Source organism: Lissotriton helveticus, chromosome 5_1 (assembly GCF_964261635.1).
Source record: "Lissotriton helveticus chromosome 5_1, aLisHel1.1, whole genome shotgun sequence".
Classification (NCBI taxonomy): domain Eukaryota; kingdom Metazoa; phylum Chordata; class Amphibia; order Caudata; family Salamandridae; genus Lissotriton; species Lissotriton helveticus.
Genome location: NC_136065.1, coordinates 1,280,801,315 through 1,280,819,500, shown reverse-complemented (window position 1 = coordinate 1,280,819,500; position 18,186 = coordinate 1,280,801,315). Strand labels below are relative to the sequence as shown.

The 18,186-nt window shown below is 49.1% G+C and overlaps 1 protein-coding gene across 2 annotated transcripts in view; it reads left to right on the top strand.

Moving 5' to 3' along the window:
* The window catches only part of KDM5B (lysine demethylase 5B), an 877,335-nt gene that overhangs the window by 237,420 nt on the left and 621,729 nt on the right, over positions 1-18,186 (top strand). For both annotated transcript variants that reach the window (XM_078644101.1, XM_078644102.1), the window contains one exon: positions 5,096-5,215. In XM_078644101.1, the coding sequence (XP_078500227.1) occupies positions 5,096-5,215 (120 nt within the window). The remainder of the gene's footprint in view (positions 1-5,095; positions 5,216-18,186) is intronic.

The following is an 18,186-nucleotide window of genomic DNA, read 5'->3' as shown; positions in this document are numbered from 1 at the left end:
CCACCTGTCATCCCCCAGCCCTGTCACTCACACATCCCAGACAGTCAGATACACATACTAGCAGAGGCGGGCTGAAATGGTTAGGCAAGCAAATGCTAACTTTCTAAAAGTAGCATTTGCAAACACAGGATATTAAAATAAACTTTACTGAAAGAAGTATTTTATTATTCTGAGTCCAGGCATACTAAACTTTATTTTCTACCATGTTCCCTGAGCCTGCTGGGATTATAGAGTGTAATAATTCCAGCAGCCCACCTGGCCTAAAGGGAACAGGTAGCCTTACAATAGTGAAAAACGAATTTGGCAGTAATTCACTATTAGGACATGCCACACTCATCAGAGCATGTCCTACCTTACACTTTCAATGCACCCTGCCATTGGGCCTACCATAGGGGTGACTAATATGAAGTTAAGGGAAGGTTTAGGGGCTGGCAAGTGTGTGCACTTGCCCAGCCAGCATGACAGTACCAGACTGCACGCAGGTTCTAAAATGGCAGACCCTAGACACATTTTAAAAAGGTGCTTCTGTGGGTGGCGCAACCAGCGCTGCAGGCCCACTAGCAGTATTGGCATTCACAAGCCCTGGCACTCCTGGTGCACTTTACTGGGGACTGACAGTAAATCCAATGAACCAATCAGGAATATCAATCACAGTTACACTTTACATAGGGAGCACTTGCACTGCGGCACGTATTGGCCGTGGTGCAGTGCCCTGAGCAGCGGACACCAGCAAAAACATCTGAGGCACATCAGCAAAAAGTGGAAGGGAAACCCACGCCAAGGTGCCAGGTCTAACACCAACCCTGAACATCCCCACCCCATCCCAACATATATAGCAACGTGTAGACATGGGTTACACTGATTGGGGGGCGTTGATCTTCTGTCCTCCTATCAGATAGGAGGTGGCTAAGCAAACCGCATTCGTATCAAAATTCCATTCTACGCAATAGGGCCTGCAGTCCCAGGGGCGACCACAAATTACTTGATAGAGGCACAGTGCCTGTAGTGTGAAGCGTTGCCTCCATACTATTTCGTGAAAAAGAGACCACATTCAATGAAACCCACGCCCTCCCAACGCATAAATAACAATTCAAGCTAGAACTAGCTGATGGCGATAGCATCTGCTTCAGTCCTCGGTCTCCGAGGTTGCTTGAGATTCGCGCCGCCTTTTCTTCGACTTTTATGCGTGTTCCATGGCTGCTTTAGGAGTGGTGAAAATTTTTTATGCATTTTCAGACCCTAGCCACAGGCGAGCCGGGTAAAGCATTGCATATAGGACCTCTCCCGTTTGCAGAAATTTCTTGACTGCTCCAAACTCTCTGCGAGCCTCCTGCACAGCCATAGTGAAGTCTGGGGGAAAAAAGCGAGTGTTCCCTTGATGCTCAATAGTTCCCTTCTCCCTGGCCATTCTCAGGATGGAGTCGCGGTCCCTATAATTAAGCACCCTAGCAATTACCGGACACGGGGGCGCACACTGGACCGGCTTAGGAGCCAGGGAGCGGGGCGCGCGTTCAATAACAAACATAGGTGACAAGTGGGTGGTCCCAAATATTTCAGTAATCAGCCGTTCAATGAAGGTCTCCATGTTCCCCACATTCATGGACTCCGGCAGACCAATAATGCGTATATTGTCCGCCGGGAGCGGGCCTCCAAATCCTCATTCTTCGCTTGAATGAGGGAGAGGACCTTTTACATATTTAAAGTCTTCCCCGCAACGTCACTTAGACCATCTTCAGCGGCGGACACCCGTTGTTCTACCTCTCCCATGCGGGCATTTTGTTTTTCAAGCTGGGAGGACATGTGGTCTAGACTATGGTTCACCGCAGTCATCGTGCCTTCTATGGACTGGAGGCTTCGTTGCATGGCAAGGAGCGTGGTCTCCAGGGTGGATTGTTCTGTCACAGGGGCATCGACTTCTGAGTCCGAGACCGCTTTTTGGGAAGGCTTTGGTGTTTTACGCGCCTCAAACGTGCGATCCCTTTGGGATTTTTCAGTCCTGCCCATGATGTCGTCATGAGTGCCTCACACAGGAAAATACTGTACCCTCTGTATACGGCAGAGGGGGCCACCAAGGTTAGTCAGTTATGGGCACGATATCTGGGTCTCTGCACCCCGCCCGGCAACCAGGATCTCACACCGTCTTCACTGAGGTGTGGGCAGCCAAAGGATGCCCCCTGTGTCTATAGTAAACAAGGGCAGATGTGAGGGGGTCAGTCAACAGCCCTCTGAATCAATTAGTCAGCTGGACACTCCTTCGTAGTATTCAGCACCAAAGCGCCCCCTGCAGCGCCACTCCACCAGGCTCAGAGTTATAATGGACACAGCCCCAATTATCTGAGGCCTAGGGCTACAGCACAGCTCATACGGAAAGGAACATCCCAGTCCGTTATGTGGCGACAGTACTGTTCAATCTACAGAGGGCCACACCAGTGCCTGCAACACTAGAAAGTTAATGAGGCGTTATAACATGGCAGCGCCCGCAACCCCGGGGGTCCCAGGGCCCAGATGTCTTCAATCGCGGTGGTATCCGACCCAGTATATCCTCTAACTGCAGCCCCGTCCATCGCGCCACCTGGAGGGCAGGATGACAGAGTTATCAGGGCAGCTTCAAAGTGAAGGACAGCAGGTCGGGCTGCACATTCAGGCCGCAAGGCCCAGCCAGCTCTTCAATCCCCGGTCTTGCACAGCCGTGCTGACGCAGCAGGCCGCGAGCCCCAGCGCACAGCAGCGGAGCCCGGACACAGGGCGCACCAGAGCCGCCCCCACAGTCGCAGGGCTAGCACCCACTGCGCCCCACTCACCGGCACCAGAGACCCGAGCGCCGCCGTCTGGTAAGGATCTTTCGCTCCTCCGGCAATGAGCAGCGCACCGCTCAGTCTCAGCAAGGGCAGGGGGGCTCACACCATCTGTCGCTGCTTCCCAGGTCAGCAGCCAGCAACTCAGGTGTCTGGCTTCGTCTACTCGATTGCACGCAGGGAACAGTCCCACGAGCCCGGCAAGGCAAGCATGGCACTTTTCTCGTCAAGTGTGCCCTCATAGGACCGCAGATGGCAAGGATCGTAAACGGATATTGCACGGATTGTGGCTTAGCTGGGCAGAGCCTCACTCAGGTGCGGCCATCTTGCCGTGCGCCCTCTAGCGCCCCCCCTCCATTTTAGTCTTTAACATCTGCAGTAATGATATCATCCACTCAAAATGATAGTACAGCAAAGGGGTATTTTGCTGTTTCCAGTCCTGCGAATGATCACTTCGTAGACAACATTATCTGTTCTTACAATCAACAGGGACTGGGATAAGAATATCTTTTGGAGGAATCTTTTGCATGTAGGTCAAGGTACCCCTACTGAGATTATTCATGAGGAATTGGGAATGGTCTTGATTTCTGATCTTATTTGTATACGCCCACTTCTGTTGTGGTGTTCTGTGTGGTCCAAATAAGTATTGCATTTAAATAGACCAATCCTACAGGACTGTCTGTCACTAGATCAAGTGGATTATATCCCAGCGGTCTCGTAAATAAAGAAAACTTTCATGAGATTAGGCTTCCGGACTTTTATTTATGATCCTTTGGGCATCCCAAAAAATTACCTAATTTGAGTCACAGGCCTTTGTCCAGAGGGTGATTACAAAAAGGGAGAATCCCACCTTAACAAAACAGTTGTTTCATGGTTATGTCATGGTTAAATGTCCAGGCATGGAGCCGTACCCCTTTATCCATCATTGGCGTCTCTTAACATTACTGAGACTGAATTTTTTCCACCAACTGTTCGTTCCAAAGGGGGTTTAGTATTCCCAGTCCAACCTGCCTTCATGCACCTATGACAATATTTCCATCTGTACCGCCACACACATTATGCCCAAATTTCTCCCCCCTCCAACGTAAATAACTAAGCCCTATGTTGCTGGCATGTGGTTTTAACCAGATCAGACCCTGCTTTATACTTGCAGCTTTTGGCTACTCCCAAACTTTTTTTTTTTTTTATTTCCCGTTTTTTTCTGGGGTTTTAAGCTCTAGTCGATAGTTAAGTGACTTTAATGCTGTGTGAATTGATGTATTTTATTATTTATCTAATCTTGCTTGTTTTTTTCTGTACTTGTGTGATTTTCTCTGAAAATTGAATGAAAGTTGATTGATTTACTGGGCAGCAGTTGATCTGGGGCTTCATTGCAGCTCACATTTTGATATTCGGTTTAGTTTCACAATTACATGAGATGTAAACTCAACTGAGTTTGTGTAGCAAGTTTCCGGTGTAGCGGTTGAAACGGCTGCATAACTGTGTAGTGTAGTTCCTATAGTCCCTCTGCGCATTGGAATAATATATTCAGCAGTGTAGACGTAGGACTGAGTTCAACTAGGTCTCTACTGACTATATTAGACTTAAGTTTTTGCCAGCTAGCTCAGAGGTCACTAGAAACTTTCTTGAATAAACGAGGAGGAGTTTAACCTCCCTGGATAGACAAGAAGAGATTAGCTTCTGACAACCATATAACATGACAACTTTGCTCTCTCAGAATAAGAGTGTATCTCTAGAGTTGTGTGAAAACAATAGACAGCTATTTCGCTCAGTCAAATGTGCATACTTAGTTTCACCAGAGTGCAGAGAAAAGAGAGACGGGCGTTTTCAATAAAAGGTGTTATTTATTGAGCAGTCTTCTTTCTCATACAAGAGAAATGAATTGCCACAATTGCAATACTCATAGTAAAGTGCGTACTCCCCTACACATTTCCTACAAAAGAGGGAACACTCCCTGGCGACAACATAAACATGGCGCAAGAGTTGAGAAAAATCTCATTCTTGAGTCCCAAATATTATTGGCCCTTAGAATAACTAATTTTATGTAAACCGAATGCCTGCAAAGATGTTGTACAGTTATTGGCTGTAAAAGCAGATATTGGACTAACTCAAAAACAAAACGTTACTATGACTAATTGCAGAGCAGTAACAACTTTATTTGTACAGTCCCGATGAGGTGTCCCCTGCTAAGGTAAGTGTTTTCCCACAAACGCGCCTTTGAAGCTCTGACTTTGGAGAAGTTTTTGCCCTTGCTCTTTTGCAATAAACCCACATGCCTTACTCCTGTTTTCCAATTGCAGGAGTGTGGCAAACCTCAGGAAGCATTTGGTTTTGAACAAGCAGCACGCGATTACACGCTCCGGGCATTTGGAGAGATGGCAGATGCCTTCAAGTCTGATTATTTCAGCATGCCTGTGCACGTGAGTCAGATTTTGTTCTCTTCGTTTAGTAATGCATGCCACCCTTCCTCTTGTTTACATTAAGTGGGGTGCTTCCTTTTCCAATGCCCATGCGTAGTTTGTATTTCTCATTTGGTGGTTCATGTGAGTCTTCAGGCTTTGTGTGTGTTTTTCTGCTTGGCTTCTAGCTGCATGATATGAGGACTTTAATTTGGCTCCCATTGCTCTCATTGGTTACCTTGCTGTGTCCTGTGAGGGTGCAGTAATTCACATTTGTGCATCCTAGTCACCAATACTGTTGTGTTCAAAATTGGTAACTCCGTATTCTCCCTTTCAGCACTATACTTCCTTCTATTAAACTGACATCATATGGATCAAAAGCTTGGTTAGATGGCTTTTCTTAGGCACATTCGTTCTTTAAGGCACATTTCTCTATTTCTTTAAACAGTGTTATTTGAAGGATGATTAAGGACTGCTAAGAAATCAGAGAAAATGTTGTAGGAGCGGAATGGATTGGGAGCTCTCTACAACTCATATAATTACTATCTACAGGAAAATATATGTTCGAGGCATGTGTGGCTGCATATACACATGCTTGGCATAAGTCCGTAATCTATTGTTGGGCTTGGATGAGTACGTTTTTTTTTTTTTTTAAAGACTTTTTTCGAGTCACAAGGCTGTGTGACTCCTCCTTTTGGTGCGCATGGGCATCGACTCCATTGTTGGATTGTTTCTTTCCGCCAATGGGTTTGGATGTACTCTCTCGCGATCCGTGCCGAGATAGTCTCTGGAACCCTTTGGTACCCCAGTAGATCCCCCCCCCGTAACTAGACTGTATTGTCTTGATCTTGTAGCCACTCTTGCATTTCAAGCAAAAGAACAATTTTGCGTGTCAGGTCCATTCGACTTGCACGCCTGTTGGAAGCCGGCTCGGTATACTATACTAAAGTAAGGTATAGTGTGTACAGAGTCCAGTGTTTCCCCAGAGACTTACAGAGGCTCAAGTAGATAATATCAAAAGCTCTATTTGTGGTAGTGTGGTCAAGCAGTTAGGCTTATCAGAGGGCTGTGTTAAACATTTATTGTACACTCTAGCAAGAAATGATTGTACACACTCAAAGACTGAATGCAGACGAATTGTTTTGTATAAAAAGTTACAATTTGGTTATTTTATTTCTAAAACAAAAAATATTCAGTTGCATATAAGTAGCAGTTTTACTAGCAGTAATACTTTAAAAAATGCAGCAAGAATTGCTTTGCAGTCTTTATAAATACTTTTGGTATTTGTCAATCCGAAACCGTAGCACTTAGCAATGTGAAAGATAGACAGTTGTGTGCAATAGATAACATGTAATGCAGTCCTATGGGAGGAAAACAATGTTGTGCATTAGCAGGTAAGTACTCGACAATCCCAGTCTTCGTGGGTTTTGATCAACACTGGGCATGTTTCAGTTTAAGGTAGGTACTGCACCACCAGCAGCACTGGGGCAGCTGGGTGCAGATGTCACTGGGCCCAGTGCAAATTACTAGAGACTAGGGGCACCTAGAAGAGGCAAGGATGGCAGGTAAGTACCCTCGGTTTAAGGGCACAGGTCCTGGGATTTAAGATGAGCACTGGGGCCATAAATCCACTCCAAAGCTACACAACCAGCGGCAAAGAGGTGGCCGGGTGCAGGGTGCAAAACCAGTGTCGAATGCCCAATGCGTTTGAATGGGGAATCTCAGCTGTTCAAAGAGGTTGCAGGCTCGGACCAGGAGGGTGGCTGAAGGTGAGCACCGGCTGGGCAGATAAGTTGGAGGGCTGAGGGTGGTCGAGGCAGTCGGTTGAGCTTCCCAAGGCCAGAGGATCCGGGGGTACCTTTTGGTTTTGGGTTTTCTTGATTGCAGCCGGTCGTGGTCAGGGGAACTCTTTGTGTAGAGGCTGCAGGCGACTTCGTGGGGTTCCGAAGAGGTCAGCCACTGATCAAGACTTGGTTAGGATCGCCAGGGAGAATTTACAGTACAGGTGAGCCACTCTAACTAGGGCCGTGGGCATTTGGTGCAGATTGGGTAGGGGTCGCTGATCCGCCAGGATCCAGAATCCTTGGTGTAGTTTATTTTGGACAGGGCCTCGGGAGATCTGATGTTGGCTGAAGAGTGGCAGTCTTCCTGGGGTTCTTGGAAGGTGCTGGCCATGGGACCGGCATTGTCGTCTTCGCATGGTCTTTGAGCAGGAGACAGGCTGATAGGGGTGGGGTCAAATCAGTAGTCCTCTTCCAGGCTCGACTGCACGGCGTCTTCTTCGTCCTTTTCTTCTTGGGTCACAAGAATCTCAGGATCAAGTTTCAGGGGGGCCTTAAATACTGAATTTTAGGGTTTATCAGGGACTGGCAACAGGTAGTCAATGGGCTACTTGCCTTTAGGGTGACTACACCCTCTGAATGTCCCCTTCCTTTGAGGAGGGGGAATCCCCCTAACCTGATTAGGTCAAATCCTTCCATTCAAGATGGAGTATTTCCTAAGGAGGGGGTCACCTCCGTCCAGGGCACCTCCAGAGTAGTCCTGGCAGAGAGGGAACACACCTCTCCTGACTACTAAGTTTCCCGCCGACCTTGCCGCCAAAAGTGGGGCTTGGTCAAGGGGGCAGGAATCTCAACTAGCTGGAGAGGCCCTGGCTAGCATATCAAAGGGCAGGAAGCCTTTGAGGCTCCACCACCCTGAATGCTGTTCTGCTAGGGGGTAGGTGTGAAGCACCTCCACCAGCCTTTGTCCCTGACCTTCAAGAGCACAAAGGCTCCCACCTCCGGGAGTGAGAAACGTGTATGTGTGTGGCAGGATGGTGGAGACCAGTCAGCTGGACACCAGGGAGTTGGTCGTTTTTCAGGGGGCATCTCCAAGATGCCCTCTGAGTGCATTTTGTGATAAATCCAACACTGGCATCTGTATGGGTTTATTATGCTGAGGAGTTTGATACCAAACTCTTTAGCATTCAGTAAGGCCATCGTAGAGCAGTAGAGCTTCCCAGCCCATGAACTCAATGTTGCTCCACTGCACATACAATGTCTGTGAATGGTACAGACACTGTAGGGACACATTGCTCATGCAGATGCACCCTCACCTGTGGTACAGTGCACCCTGCCTAAGGGCTGTGAGACCACCTAGAGGAGTTGCTTACCTATGCCATAGGCAGTGGTTGATGGGCATGGCATGTTTGAACTAAAACACAGTCTGCAATGACTGTGTGTGCGTCTGGTGAGGGATCTCTGAGGGTGGCACAATACATGCTGCCTCCCTTAGAGACCCTCTCTGGGCATAAGGCCCTTGGTACCACTGATACCTTTTACAAGGGTCTTACAGGTGAGCTAGAGGTGTACCAATTGTGAAAACAAAGGCACAGTTTTGGGAAAGAGCACAGGCACTGGGGATCTGTTTTGCAGGTACTTAGTGCACACTGTCAGAAATCTGACAAAGTTTGTGGGGGAGAGTTACTGCACTTTCCTACAACGCTCGACTGTGCCCTTTTCACATCAAACAGCACTAACCAAAAAATTAGCTGTTGATGGAACATACTCTGTTCCGCTTCTGTCTGAAGTGCCATTCGAAATACCCTCACACTAACCAACACTCAGTCTATAACTTATGCCTCTCGCGTCACCATCTGGAAGATGCCTGTGAGGCCTGCAGGTCGTTCAGATCTGAAAAAACTATTCGGGACAGACTTGCACGGTACCTAGAAATGCAGCGCAGGCTCTTAGAGGACACACCCAACATCTGTGGCCACCCGGACGAGGAAGAAACAGCAGCCTCGGCAACAAAGCCAGGAATCTGTCTCCATCCACGACTCCGGGTCCTAGTCGGAAACGGAACAAGATCCAGTCATTCTAGAGTCTTCAGAAAAGCGTTGGACCGGGAGTACACCTGCTTTTGATCCAAAGCCCAAGAAATAGTCTCCGACCGATAAAACTGCTTGCGGGCCACCACTGCAGAAAAGCCATGGGGTGCAACAACACACATATTTGGATGCCACGCCCTCGGTGCCGAAACAGCAAGGGCCTTCCCCTCCAGAAAAATCATCCTTTGAACCAACACATTCGAACATATCCATGATACCTAAAAACAAAGCGCACCATGCTTCGGCTCTAACCCCACCAGCACCAAAATGTTAGACCTTTGAACAGAAAAGTCCACCGAAGCCTTGCCTCAACTATGCAAGAGCGGCTCGATTCGAGGTAAATAACATTACAGATTCAGCCCGGAACAAAGAATATTATTCTTAAACCGACAACGCCTCTATCCTCTACAAAAACAGTTGTATTTCTAAGAGGCTATTGATGCTCCTATTCAGCCTCTCAAGAAGAAGAAAAAGGACATAGCCACAGCCCTTTACGTGTTCCTGCCCCTTTCTCTCCAACAACAACCCTCCCTCCCCCCACACTTTCCACCGTGATTTACCACAACAGTCGGAGTAAGGCAACATTTCACCTCGTCACACACGTTGACCCATCAGGAATGATAATGATGACATAGGAGATGTGAAAAAGTGCCATCTTTCTTGCATGGAATGCCCCCACTTTTTGCTGAATTGCTGATGTGCTTTGACTGGGTGTGCCCTGGGCTCCTGCCAATCAGGTGCCCAAGACCTGTGTTCCTTACCTAAAACTGTGTTGAAACTAAAACCCAATTGGCATCTCTGGCCACATGTCAGTCCCTGGTAAATGGTACCCTAGGTACCCAGGGCATTGTGACCAGAGAAGACCCCTAAGGGCTGCAGCACTTATTGTGCCACCCTTAGGGGCCCTGTACCCTGACACCCACACACTGCCTTTGCATGCAGAGTGTCCTGGTGCAGAACTAAATAAGGAGTCGACATGGCACACATCCCTGTGTGCCATGCCCACAAACACACTACCCTGGCATACATCAGTCACCCCTCTAGTTGGGTGTACTATGCCAGTAGTGTGGGCACAGGTGCGTGAGCCCTGTGCCCCTACAGTACCCAGGGCCATTCCTGGGCACTGTGTGCAGTGATGCCATTAAGAGTATATAGTGCTGGGAGGTTGTCATTACGAACTCCACAGCACCATGATGGCTACACTGAAGACTGAGAAGTTTGATATCAAACTTCTCAGCTCATTAAACCCACACTGATGCCAGTGTGGGATTTAATGCCAAATGCACTACAGAGGGCATCTTGGAGATGCCCCCTGAAACCTAACCCACTCCCAGTGTCCTGACTGCGTGGCTACCGAGGAAGCCACCACCAGACATGTTTCTGGACCCCTGGGCCGAGAACTTGCCGCTCTCGGGGGCCTGAAACAATACACATCCTGAGACGAGGTGCCAAGCCTCCCTCCCCAGTATGGGCAGGGGAAGCTTCAAAGGCATGCCGCCTTTTGTGAACTTCCCCAGGCCAATTGCTGTACTCGGCAACTGGCCCCCACCGGTTCTGACCCCCACTTTGGCAGAAAGGCAGGCGGGAAACCCTAAATGAGGAAAGGGGGTGTGCCAGCCTGTGCCAACTCCACCCCTCAGGTGGGAGATGTGAGAAGTTGGCCTGATATATGATTCTCACTAGTTCTAGTGATCACCTTGTATCAGTCCAAAAAACCCTTATGGTGATTGGTTGTAAGTCAACCTTATAGACCAGCTATCCTAATGGTAGCATGGACAAAGCAGTCTTAGGCTAAATTCTTTTGGCATGTGAAGCCAGCTGTTTTACCACAATATAACCCCTTGAATACCAGATGAAAGGACACCACACAGGTTGTTATGAAAATAAACAGTATATTTATTAATAACACCTCTGAACTCTTTATGAGGTCAGAGGGCCAAGCACATGACAATCTCTTACGAAAAATACTACAAGTTGCACAAAATTACAATGGTGACCTAGGGGCACGACAAACCATATACTAAGTAAGTGGAATGTGAAAGTCGATAATAGGAATGGAGCTGTCCAGAGGCTGTAGGACCACGCTACACTAACTTCAGGTAAGTAATAGGAGGCCCACGGAACGCGTGTGCAGAGTGTGAACTCACACGCGAGATGCGTAACAACGTCAATGGACAGTGCAGTTCAAGTTAAAGGTGAGTACGGACAATCCTGACTAGGTAGGACTAAAACGACTGTGGAACTGGACACTAGGACAGTTAAACTACCCTTGAGCACCGAAATGCTCTTGTTACCTCACCCACGGGCCGCGGGTGCATAGGTGTCAAAGTGCGTCGGGTTCTCGCGTTGAAGTCAATGGAGCCTGAAAGAAAAGATGCTGCAGGCGACCAGGAGGAACATGTCCGGTGCAATTCAAGGGTGGATTGTTGAAGGAGACCTGAAAGCAGAGTGGACAATGTTCACAGTCACTAGCCAGTGACTGGAGTGGAACCAGGAAGGAACCAGATGTCGTCGTCGCGATCAGGTGAAGAGTGGACGCTTGACTCTGCAGCCACGTGGACCAGGAGGTGTCTTCGACGACCAGGATGGAGGCACAAGCTGTCCCACGCAGGCTCTCGCTGTCGGGGGTGTTGGATCCGGAATCGGCGTCAACAGGCCTTGGCAAAGGCAACCCACGCGGTGAGTGAAGAAAGCGTCTGGTGCGGACTAGGAGAGTCCGGGGTGCCCCTCTTTTGGAAGGGAGCAAGGGCCAGTCTGGAGCAACCAGACCAGCAGCAAAGATTCAAAGGTTCGTCGTCTAGGAGGCCACGAAACAGCCGGCAAGTGACCAGACAACGCGTCGAGCAGCACACAAGCAGAAGGGCCCCACGCAGATCTCGTGGATGCTGGAGGGCTGATCTTCGATGCAGGGGCTGCTCGGGCTTCTCAGTCCCCAAAGCACTTGGTCGAGTTTACCTCGGGAGTCGTGCTGGAAGCGAAGTGCAGGTTCGTTCAAGATGGCCGGTCCCACGTGTCTCGTCGCACCCACGGGTCTCAGCTTTGCTGCAGATGTGAGTTGAGGTCGGAGAGGTCTGGGAATCCGGGTCTCGTCGGGCTCTGAAGTCTGGATCCTCGAGGGAAGACGACAAAGTGAAGCCGCTGGACGCTTGATGGTGCCTGCAGTTGCAGGGTGGACACTCCTTGTCCACAAGGGAGATTCTTCAGTCTTCTGTGGAGCAGAACGTCGAAGGCCAGAGTTTCTTGTTGTTGAATAGTTCAGGATAATCTAATTTGGAATGGGACCAGCTCCTACCTTTATTCTCCTAAAGGGGGCTGCACTACTGACTAGGTCCCTCCCCTGGGTGGGACCAGGAAGGGGGGTGGCTACACCCCCTATCCTTTGTCCGGTTTCCCGCCAGAGCTGGGGCAGGGATGCCCCAGCAACTGGTTTGAACTGGTGTATGCACAGGGCACCTTGTGTGCCCCAGGCATGTCTCATTCCTTTCAGGCCTATCCTCCCCAATACACAAAGTCCTGTCTGGGGTGGTGCTAGCACCTCCCAAGGCAGGAAACCCTTTGTCCAAGCCATCCTCGCTGGAAGGACTCCCAGCAGCAGGAGGTCAGACTTGTGTCTGTGGTGGCAGCATCCATTTTGTGATGCTGAGGCTCGAGTTAACTTTAACCGGGGTTCACAGTTACCGGGGTTCACAGTTACATACATGTCGTGTCCCTCTAGAAGGGTGGAATGCTACCCCCGTCGCCAGAATTGGCGAGGGGGTAGTATTCCAAATCGTATGACACCTTACTTGACATGTTTTGATAATGTTATACCAGAGTTAGCATTTAACCGCGAGGTTGATAATGCACTTAAGAGTATATGGTATAGCGTTATCATGGAACAGCTATTAGGACTTGGTTCCGCAAGCTGCAAACGGGCTCAGCTCATGCCAGAGCACCATCTCACATAATTCCAAGCACTCTGCCTTCAGGATTGATAAGGCCTTCCATAGGAGTGACTGATAGGAATATATGTGTCCATTTTAGGGTTAGATATAGGTATACTATATCTACAGCAAAGGGTGTTTACACCACCTTGCCCCAGCTGTCATGCAGCCAGTTGTGTCAGATTTAGATGGCCAGCCAGGGGTGGCATAATACATGCTTCAGCCCCTGGTAGGCCCTGGGTACACCTATGCCCTGGGTACAGGGACTGATAAGGTGGCCCAGTACCAATTGGTAAATGCACCTAAAGTACATGGATGTCAATTTAGAGAGAGAACAGCTAGGCTGTGGGTCTGATTAGCAGGCCCACAGCCAGGGAAAGTCGTAAACCAGTGAAGCAAAAAGCAAAAATCTGGGGTGACCATAGGATTGCAGACCCCACTCTCCTACAGAAGGACTGTAAGAATTTATGCAGGAAAAACAAAGAAAATGTCAAGAGACTGGCTCAGGAACAATCCTTTCAAGAATTCACTAGAGTGGGGATGCACACCTTTTTTACTCACTTTTCAAGCTGTTTGCATATGCGTTCTCTTTGAAGTGCACCGTTTGGCTCGGCACCATGCCCACACGGTGCCTGGGTAAATATATTTAACTGATTGGGGGCGCATTGTTGCCCCCGCCAAACGCACAACCGAAGTAGCCTAGTGCAGGCAGTAATCCAAATGTTAAGAATAAATCCGTATATTACATTGTAATCTAGATTATGCACTCTGTTATCCAATTTTTCAAACTGCTCCCACACGTGGAGTGGTTTTGCCAATTTACAAGATTTCACCTGTTAAGGCTGGGCCATCCGTACCTCTTGCACAGAACACGAGTAGAGCAATTTCGTCACAGTGTAGTTTAATTAAAATACCCAATGCATTTCGGGCATCTGGTGTCCTTCATCAGGGGTCACTGGAATAACAAATGAAATAACTGCTGTTACCATTCAAAGTTTACAACATCATCAATCGAATGCATTGATACTCAATGAAATTTCAAAACACCATGTCATTAGACAAACTTATCATGTTAGTTGTGTAGCCAAAGTTAAGCTTAATAATAACGGGATTAACATTCAGTCCCTGTGTTTAGCTACCCCCACAACCTGCTATAATTTGCTCCTTCTGAAATCATATTCCCACCCGCCCTTGTTACTCTATGGCAGAGTTCTTCAATCTGTGGGGGGCGCGCCACTCTCCCAGGGGGGGCGTGCATCCTCCCTAAGATTTTACTTTTATCTTTTTCCTCTACTGTCCCACGTCGCAAGTCGATTTGCTGCTGCTCCGGCTTTCCTATCAGCACATAGGAACGTCATCAGTGACGTTCCACCAATGAGGAGGACAGCAGCTAGCTGGCGTGTTTTTTTTTCCCACCATCTGCGCGTTTGTGGTGAGTGCCCATTGTTCGAGAACAAAGTAACTTGAGCAAACGTGTAAGCCCTGTTAAGAAACAGCCGAGAAGGTGTTAACTGCTGCTAAACGCTCCTCTTAGCGTGCCCAGGTGTGAATGTTCTCATTATTTTTAGGTTTCGCTGGAGCACGGAGCTTTTAGCTCCGCCTCCAGAGAAATCTGTAGTCTTCAGTATAAGGGACACTTGAATCCGCCCTCTGTTCCATTGGCTAGCTTCATAAATGGAGGCTAGCCATTGGAACAGAGACCTGTCCGTCATGGCCGGACCAGATTCGTGGGCGTTCCTGCATTTTTTTCCCTCTCCACCCACCTCTGACGTCATGTGGCTGTGGGCGTGTACTTTTTTTTTTTGTCCCGTGATGTTTTCCTCATTTTGGAAAAGCCTTTGGCCGAAGTGGAGTGCTGCGCCCTCGCTGCTCTTCTGTGGCTGTCCGTTCCCGCACCCCCCTCCCCGTGTGCCCGTAGGTGCTCAACAGTAAGGCCACTCCTGCTGACCCCTCGTGCAATGATCCTGCCTTCTGCTCCCCACCTTCCGGCTCATTCAGAGAGCCGGACCTGCAACTCATGCTCTGTCTCCTCATACAGTTTATTTCGCCTCCTGCTCTCTCTGCCCCCGGCTCTTCAGACGGTGATTCCGCCCTCTGAAACCCGCAGGCGGGACTTGCATACTGCCCCAGGCCTTGTACCACATACCCAGACTCCCCCCCTCTAATAGGATGAGGCTCCCCCAGGGCTCAACCCTCTCAAAGTCATCTAGGTCCATTGCTCGGGGAGGGAGGGGCCATGGGCGAGGGTTGGGGGGGTGAACAAAGAGAGAAACGGGAATGATGTAATTGAAAGAAGCAGAGAGCGGAGTGAATGAATGAAGGCTGAGGGAGGACTCGGTGGCAGCTCCGAGAGACAGGAAAACAGAGACGGGAGCAGGGGAGGCGACAGGCACTGCGAGAGAGCCAGAAAGGCAGAGAGATGGATGCAAGCAAACAGGAAGGAAACGATACACAGCAAGACAGGCAGAGAACGGGAGAGAATGAGGGAACAATACCAGCGAGAGGGACAAGGGAGACAAAAATGAAGTGGAGCTCGGGAGAGCAGCAAAGAAAGGGGGAGAACGGAGTAATAAGACGGGGCAGAGTAAGAGAGACAAACAGAGTGAGTGGTAATTAGAGCGAGATGGGAAAGGAGAGAAACAAATAGCAAGATACAGGGAGTAGAAGGCCAGAGATGACCGGAGAGGCATGAAAGAAGGAGGGCGGAGGAGGGAACTAGACCAAGTTAGCTTGGGACCGTGACAGAGAGAGACGGAGAAGGAAGCGGTAGACGGGGAAGAGCGGGATCCAGAGAGAGATGCAAAGAGGCTGAGATGGGCGAAAGGTAGGCAGAGAGAGAGAGAGAGAGAGAAGAAGCAATAACTAGAGCGCCCGAGCCAGACACGAGGTTTGGACGGGATAAGAGTGAAAGTGACTGAGAAATATCGAGGGAGAGATAGGGAGGAAGAGGGAGAGAGCGATAAAGAGAAGAGATCATTAGATTGCTAGACATCGGTACGGAATGAAAGACACGAAGCGGGAAATACAAAATAAGACACAGAATGGGACATAGTAATGGCACAAGTGTACCGTGCAGGGAAGACACCCCTGGCCAAAGAACTCACAGGCCTGGTATTGTATTGTAAGTTGTGTTTGGGGGAGGAGGTCTCAGCTACCAACACACCCAGCCAGGCTCAGCAGCCATTACTGTAATGCAGACAAGGGACCTGGAAGCTCTCCTCATGGAATCACACACCGAGTGCTAATGCAGCCCCTCCCCCCCCACCCCCCTCCCCCCGCAGACAGCCATGGAATCACACACCCTGGCCTGATGGCGCAGATGGGCCTGCGGTCTGGACTTAATGGAATAATCGCTGCTTGAAGCCGGGGTGACCTCGCCCAAGCCCTCTGCTTCTGGAGCACTGCACCCCCATAATGATATTACACAGTCATTTATGTAAGGTGCGCCACACTGATTGAATTGTGTCTTAGTACCTACAGAGTAGGTGCTATGCTATGCCTTTGTTATGTTATTTAGGGCTTGTACAACGCGTCCCTGTAACCAGGGAGGCCCTGTCAGGAGTGACTGCAGGCGGTTGCAGCTTTGGTTGCAAGGTGTGCGTTTGTAGGAAATAACTTCTATGGGAATAGTTTTGTGTGGTGCACGAAGTCCTGATACGTCATCTAGTCATGGTGAGCTCGAGACTGCCGCTGTGCAGGAAGTGAGGGGTGAGTACGTTTCACCGGTATCCTGCTCGCTGAGTGATTGTGCGACCTCTCTGTCAATCAGCGGGCGCTTAGAAGCAAAAGAGAAGGCGCAGCCACACGGACACAATACCATCATATCATCATGCGATACAGTCCTTTATCCATAGTTGTGACATCACAACACACCAATGATGCTACATTCGGCGATAATGCATGAGAAGCCAATACATTTCAGTCACCTCCGAGTTTTGCACATGTACACACTCAGCACAGCTTGACCCGGAAGCTCTTTATGATTGTGACAGACGACATTTAACCACAAATGAGATCTGCTACTTCATGTCTACATTTCGTGTGCTCCTCATCCAACGGCGATTACAGCTTCCCCCCCCCTCCCCCCATAAGAGCTAGAGTCCCTCCCAGCATTCACCAGTGTGGAATCATCCATCCCGCTCTGCTATGGGCCCCATAGGCCAGTTCGGTACATGTGTACGCACCAGTACTTATTACTACAAGTCCGTAGATTAATAATGAGAGCACATAGGGCGAACCGAGCCAGGGCTCGGACTTGGCTTTAAGAGCCAGAACACAACTCGAGCCATCAACGTATTTGGCGCACAAACTGCATCAAAAACCCTGGAAAAAAAATGATAAAAAGCTTTAAAAGTGTATTCCTTTAACAAGTCAGCGCGTATATTAGGTTGTATCAGTGCATATATTAGCAATAGTTAGAAGTGACAGTTTCAGAACATGAATTAAAAACAATCATGCGGTGGGCGGAGTTTCGTTTTTTTTTGGGGGGTGTTTGTGTCCGTCATTATGCCGACCACGGCCGCCGGAAGATGTCCAGGTGAGTGCGTTCCTTTCCCCCCCCTCCCGCTGTCCGTTGCCGCCCCCCCCCTCCCGCTGTCCATGCGCCGTTCCCGCCCACCCCCTCCCGCTGTCCGTACCCGCCCCCCCTCCCCGTGTGCCCGTAGGTAGAAAGGAAAAGCATACATTTGCTTTAAAAGTTTTCTTCCACCAACGGCTTGAAAGTTCCCTGTAATTAGTGAGAAGTTCAAAGTCTTTACTTAATAGGTGAATCGGTGATCGGAAGAGGCAGACGACATTAGAGGAAGGTCCCGTGGGAAGTAAGCTGGATTGTGAAGATTATAGGGCACAGGTCTCATTACTGGATCATATGTTGACATGAGAGGCGTTCACTGCATCAAAAGAGAACTAGGGGGCTACTGCAGCTTGCGATCTGTCAAGCCAGCCAACAACACTCTTTAGAAAGAGAGAGGCTGGACTTTTCTTGCTCCGTCTCTTCTCCAGTGTCTTCCTTCTCGTCCATGTCTCCCTGGTCTTATCTGCCTTTTTTTTTTTACCTCTACTTGTAATTGCACACATGTCACTTTTTCCTCTTGTAACGTATCGCTTGCTACCTCTTGTATTTTGTTTGCTTTTGGCACATGCACAATTGTCATCTTTGCCTCATGCAATGTAACGTTTGCTTTTGTAACACGTCCACT